General features: G+C 56.3%; 3 protein-coding genes across 3 annotated transcripts; 2 read left to right on the top strand and 1 right to left on the bottom strand.

Annotated features, from left to right (window-relative positions):
- Positions 1 to 684: 684 nt before the first annotated feature.
- Positions 685 to 2,434, top strand: NGA_0210200 (glutathione peroxidase; the record flags this gene model as incomplete). The annotated part of the gene is made up of 3 exons (XM_005854543.1): positions 685 to 882; positions 1,250 to 1,689; positions 1,960 to 2,434. Exons 1-3 carry the CDS (start codon positions 763 to 765, stop codon positions 2,432 to 2,434), a joined length of 1,035 nt encoding a protein of 344 aa, XP_005854605.1. The 5' UTR covers positions 685 to 762.
- Positions 2,435 to 2,705: 271 nt separating this feature from the next.
- NGA_0209800 (uncharacterized protein) lies at positions 2,706 to 4,122 on the bottom strand (the record flags this gene model as incomplete). The annotated part of the gene is made up of 3 exons (XM_005854539.1): positions 2,706 to 3,238; positions 3,515 to 3,601; positions 3,675 to 4,122. Coding segments are annotated over 3 exons (1,068 nt in total), but the record flags the coding sequence as incomplete, so codon positions are not given.
- A 638-nt stretch (positions 4,123 to 4,760) lies between these two features.
- Positions 4,761 to 5,486, top strand: NGA_0210300 (uncharacterized protein; the record flags this gene model as incomplete). The annotated part of the gene is made up of 3 exons (XM_005854544.1): positions 4,761 to 4,930; positions 5,054 to 5,130; positions 5,344 to 5,486. Coding segments are annotated over 3 exons (390 nt in total), but the record flags the coding sequence as incomplete, so codon positions are not given.
- Positions 5,487 to 5,514: the final 28 nt, after the last annotated feature.

Genomic DNA, 5,514 nt, shown 5'->3' with positions numbered 1-5,514 from the left:
GGAAGAGGAGGTCGAGAGGGAGGAATGAGCAAGAGAGGAGGGAGAGGCTACGGAGGACATAGACGACGAGGAGGCGGCTCGTTGGAATGTGCGACGTGGTCTAGTGGACGAAAACTGCGTATAAAAGCATGAGACTATGCTTAGGAGTGAGGGAAAATACAATGCTAGGAGAGAAAGGCGGAGGACGCTGCCCATGTCCTTAAGCTTGCTGCAAATAGAAGCCGGTTTCCAACCCGAAAAATCACGATCAATCTCGCGATTAGACGACAGCAGGAGTGCGTCCTGTGGCTATGAGTGATAGTTTTAAAACCTTGATTGCGAGTCCTTCATTCGAGACCGTTGCACCTTAGCCGCTTGAAGAACAAATACAGCGCCTGCCCGTGCTCGAGACGCTTTCTTGTTGGAAACTGTACTTTGAACATCCAGGGGGACTGACGAGTACCAATCATGCATATGTGGCCTGTTGAAGGTCCAGTTGCCATGCCATATTTCCATGAAAGGCTCTTTGCCCTTGGAAAAAAGGGCCAAAATGCAGTCCCCTGGCCCCTGGGAGGGAAAAGCGATGACGGTCGTGGTGACGGGCTTCGACATCCCCCCCTCGGAGCCACCAAGACACGACCGTGTGCGCAAAACTCATGCCCCCAAACAAACTTCCTCCATCCCCTGGGTGCCCTCCGTCACCGTAACAGACACCGGCAATTGAGGGAGCGCGTGTGGATTTTTTTGGGGCTCTGCTTGCGGGCTCCCCCCTTTCCGTCAATCATGCGGCAACAGTTGCACCGTCCTGCCCCAAGACGGTCGTCCCGGCTTCTCCTTTTGCTTGCTTTGGTACTCGGGGCATCATATTCCAATGCCTTTGTCTCTTCTCCCCTTTTGAAAAAGGTTCGTGACCAGAAAATGGAATGGATTCTTTGAGTGAGCAACGCAGGACCTGAGAGAGACGCACTTTCGTGTCCTCTTTCCATTTTCTCTTACATCGTTTATTCCTCATGTTATTACCCTGCCTTCCAGCGTTGCCCACAGAGAAGTGCATTTCATGTGAACTTCCCCTAGCACTCATAAATCCGCATTTCCTCCTCCCTTCCCCCTTCGACGCCGTTTTCCCCCGTCCTTCCTCCCTCTGTGTGTCAAGAATCCTCTCGACGCTTTTTTCAATCACATGGTTCATTCTTAAAACTTACCTTGACTTCATGGCGACCTCTTTCCTCTTTCCACCCCTGGCACCCAATCCTCCCTCCCTTTCTCGCAGCTCGCTCCTCTAGCCCACAAACAGAGATGTCGCATGTCTGCGCCGCAGGAAGAAGGGTCATCAAGCACAGACCTTCACACTGCCCAATCGTCATTGAGCCTGAATCGTGCCGATCTTCTCAAGCGGACTTTAAGGGCTGCTTCCTCCTTCTCTCTGGTGTGGCTCACCGGCCAGCGAGAGGCGGACGCGGGGGAGGAAGGCGCTCCGGACGCCTCCGTGGAGGTGGCTAAGGAAAGTGCACAGCCTGCTCCCGTCTCGCCTCCAGCAACTGCCCCCGGCCCATTGAAAACTGCCTACGATTATGCCGTACCCTACGACGGCGTGCGGGTGCCCCTCGGGAATTTTCGGGGGAAAGCGGTCGTTGTGTGCAATGCCAAGACCGACGATCCGGAGAGCTTGGCGCAGATTCCAGGCCTCACGTATTTGACGGGGAAGTACAGGTGAGAGAGCTTGTGTTGTCGACGCGTCACACGGAGGCGGGAGGGGAGAAGGACGGTGGGGTGTCTGGTGGGGGTTTGGGAGGGAGGAGAGAATGCGTCCCGGGGAGAGGATGTAGTGCATGTATCCCTTGGGCTTTTTTTTGGGTCCAAGACGTCGGCACTGGCTTGTGGATTCGAGGGCCTCCATGTGCCTCTGTTCATCCTCCTGGTTTCTCCCTCCCCCCCTTTCCTTCCCTCTCCCCCCCGGGGGCCGTGGTCCTCTGTCCCCAGCAAGAAAGGCTTGAAGGTATGGGTGTTCACCACCGAACAAGGCACCTTCGAAACGGACGAGGACCGAGTAATCCGCATCAAGTACTATCAACAGTACGGCTTTGGTCAATACCCTAACAGCTTGGTGTTCGACAAGATTGACATTGTTGGAAAGCGCGCCGATCCGTTCTACAAATTCTTGTGCAAAACGTTGCGGAATCCGAACAAGATCGCCCGCATCACTTTGAATTTTGAAAAATTCCTGTTGGATGCCAACGGTCGCCCCGTCCGCCGTTACCCGCGCCGTTACACTGCCTATGACATGGAAGAAGATGTGAAAGCCGTGCTGGCGGGGGAGCCCCTGCCCCCCCCCAGCCCGAAACTGATCAAAGCCTGGCGCGACGCTTATGTCGAAGCGGAACGGAGCGAGTATGCGTTCAAGAAGGGTCTGAATTACTACGAGCCGTTGGGGGAGGACCAACGCAGCCTTCCCTGAGCGGCTGGGTGACGAGGGAGGGAAAGGGGGGGGGGAAGGTTGAGAGGGGGGCAAGTCCCCATGGAAGCGAGAGGGAGGTACTCGAGAGGGAAAGAGAAAGTGCTGAAAATTAAGCAACACCTTCTTGGCGAAAGAAAGCACTGCAAGAAATCATCATAGACGCGAAGGGAAACGTTCATGCTACGGTTGTGATGTCCTCGGTTATTGCATACTGTCCTGCGCCTTTCCTGGGACAAGACTCTCCTCCCGCCTTCCCTCCCTCCCTCCCTCCCTAAATGTAGCCCAAATGCGTCGGATCCTGAGAATACTGGACGAAAAGCTCCTTCCCCTCCGCCCCTCCCTCCATCGCTTCCACGGCCACGACCGCGATCACCACGCGTTCCCTCGCATTGTTCCCCGAGGCGGACAGGGTAGGGAGGGAGGGCACGAGGGAGGGAGGGAAGGAGGGAGGGAAGGAGGACGCCGGGGCCGCCGGCGCCGCCGACGCGGCAACAGTGACACGGATCGTCCGAAACGCCACGTTGGGGCGCCCCCCGCTCCCCTGGGGATCGTTGATGAGATGACCCCACGCCAGGCTCGACCTCTTGCCTCCGCCCTCGGCGCCTCTTTCCTTTGCTGTCCCTCCCCCGTTTTCCTTCCCGCCTTCCCCCTCCCCCTCCAACCAAGCGTCGTTGACCTGGAGGCCAAGCCGCTCGTGTTGCCGTCGAGAAATTGCGCGAAACATATGGGCCGACAACCCAAACGGCCGCCCGTCGCAGAGAAAATCCCGAGACGACACGGACACGCGCAAAAGGAAGGCATTTCCTGACATGTGGAAAGGACAAGAAGGGAGGAGGAGGGGGGACGTTGTTAAAGCACCCCACGGTACCCACGGGGCACGAAGAAGGAGCAGGGAGGGGAGGAGGGGTGGAAGGAGTTCAGGGACAGAAGCAGGGTGACTGACGACGCAGTACAGCACTCGGGTCGATAGGTAGGGAATGTTGGGCTCCATCTTTTTTGAAAAGGCCGGATATCCGCTACATGAGCACGTGTCAACTCAAACCACCCAAGGGGAGGGAGGTAGATTGAATGCCCCTTTACCTATCATGAAGTCCGGTGGGGCAAAGGCAAAAGCATCTTCGGACGGCATCAGCGCCGCCAGGTCGTGAGGCAGTTCATAAATGAGTCCTATTGTGAGCGGAATAGCAAGGGTACGCCTGCAGCGTATCATTCATGTGTGGGAAAAGGTCATTTTCCTTACCGGGATATAGCGTGAGGATGTCGCCCTTGGCAACATTCTGATAGGGTTTGAGCCAAAGCCCACGCCCGGCATTGGGTATGGATGAAGGACGGACGTCAAGGAGGGTAGGAGGCGACAGAGGCGTAGCTGAAGAAAAGGAAGGGAGAGAGGTATGTTTTTCCAGCCACGGAACCAGGGCCTGGTCCAGCTTCCTCTCCGGGACGGCACTAGACGAGATAGGGAGAATATTCGACAGTTCATTCGCCGACTGCGATGCATGATATGCCTGGCAATGGACACAGAGGGGCGAGGGATAAAAAGACGAGGAAGGAGAAGAGAGGGCGGCAGTGACAGCGGACAGGGAGGAAGGAGTCCAACCCCGTGCCCGCCTTAAAGGAGGGAAAAACCAGAAAGGAGCGTGTCGCCTCGTTCTTCTTGTGCTGCGTGGAAGGCAATTATTGCTTGCCTGTGTACAGTAGGTCATGCTGTCAGAAACTCACGGCTTTGTGTGAGAGTAGGCTTCTAGACAAGCAATGCACGGGACGTGACGTACCCTGGCTCTCAACTTCAGGATAAAAACAAGAAGGCCATCGTCCCGGGAAAACAAAAACACCTGGTCCGGTCAATTCACCGGACGCCATTCCTCTTGTCTTCGGTGTCCGATGGTACAAGAACGCGTGCCGAAGTCCTCGTGTTGGGGTGGCCTTGTCGCGGCCTGTGCAGTCCCATGTCTCGGTGCTATCACCCCCCTCGCCCACTACCCTCAGCGACACGCTTGTGCATTTGAACTTTTTGCTCCTCCCGCACAAATCAGGACTCCTGTGCCCGGCTTCCTTGGTCTATAGCATCCCATTGACCCCTCTGTGCTAGCATTGTGGCGGCCTGCTTGCGACAGCGCGGCACTTTTATTGCTCTCGTATTCATTTTAACACGTCAAATGACCTCCTTTCCCACCGGCCCACGAGTAGGAAAAATTGGTCAGTGGCCCCCGTCAACCCCGCGAGACGCGGACACCACGCTACCCAAAGTAAACAAGCGAAGGGATTGCAATATCTGAAGCGGCTTTCCTCTGCGTCCGAGTGTTTCTTTTTTCTGCCGGGTGCGTGGATGGATCTCAGTCTTGCGGGGCGGAGACCTCTCTCCTCTCTGTCGACCAATGGCCAAGACGTTGAGGGACAACAGCAGCAACAACGCGCCGCCCAGAAGCTAGCGGCGTTGGAGAAGGAAGTTTCGGAGAAGGTTGATAAAGATTTCTTCGTCGAAGAGGTTCTTTTCAGGTAAGTAGTAGTAGTGGAGGACTGCCTTTCGGAGTCGAAAGGCAAACAGCAGGAAACCATGGTGGGGGCAATCTGGCAGCGCACACCCATAGCTTGCTGGACCCCTACCCACCACGTTTTCAGGCCGCTCGTCCACGTGATTGACGTGCTCGGCTCCAAGGACGGAGCTGTGAGCAATGTCAGCATGGAAGCTTTGCAAGGTACGCGTTTCATTGCCTCCCCACATGCCGTGTAAGCACAACATCGATGTCCGCCTGGTCCTGTAAGATAATAACACACGGGCTTCCCTGTGATGTTCCTCTCCTGGAGCGCGTGTGTCTCGCCTCAGAAGGCCCTTGCCAGTCTCGCGTCCCCCCCCTTAGTCCTCTCCATCCTCTCCATCCTCCCCCCACCCACCTCCTTCGCCCTCACAGAACAATGCGCCCTCGTGAACCGAGCTATGGAGAGCTTCGTGGAGGAGAATTCCTCCTACTTGAACGGCAACGTGGAAGCGATGGGGACAATTCTCAGAAAGTTCCAGGACACCTGCTCGGACGTGAGGACGCTCCGGGGGCAGGTAGGAAACGGGTCAAGGGAACGGCGAA

Source organism: Nannochloropsis gaditana (genome assembly GCF_000240725.1).
Source record: "Nannochloropsis gaditana CCMP526 unplaced genomic scaffold scaffold470, whole genome shotgun sequence".
Lineage (NCBI taxonomy): Eukaryota > Eustigmatophyceae > Eustigmatales > Monodopsidaceae > Microchloropsis > Microchloropsis gaditana.
The sequence above is the reverse complement of the archived record's forward strand: the minus strand, read 5'-3'. Positions and strand labels throughout refer to the sequence as shown.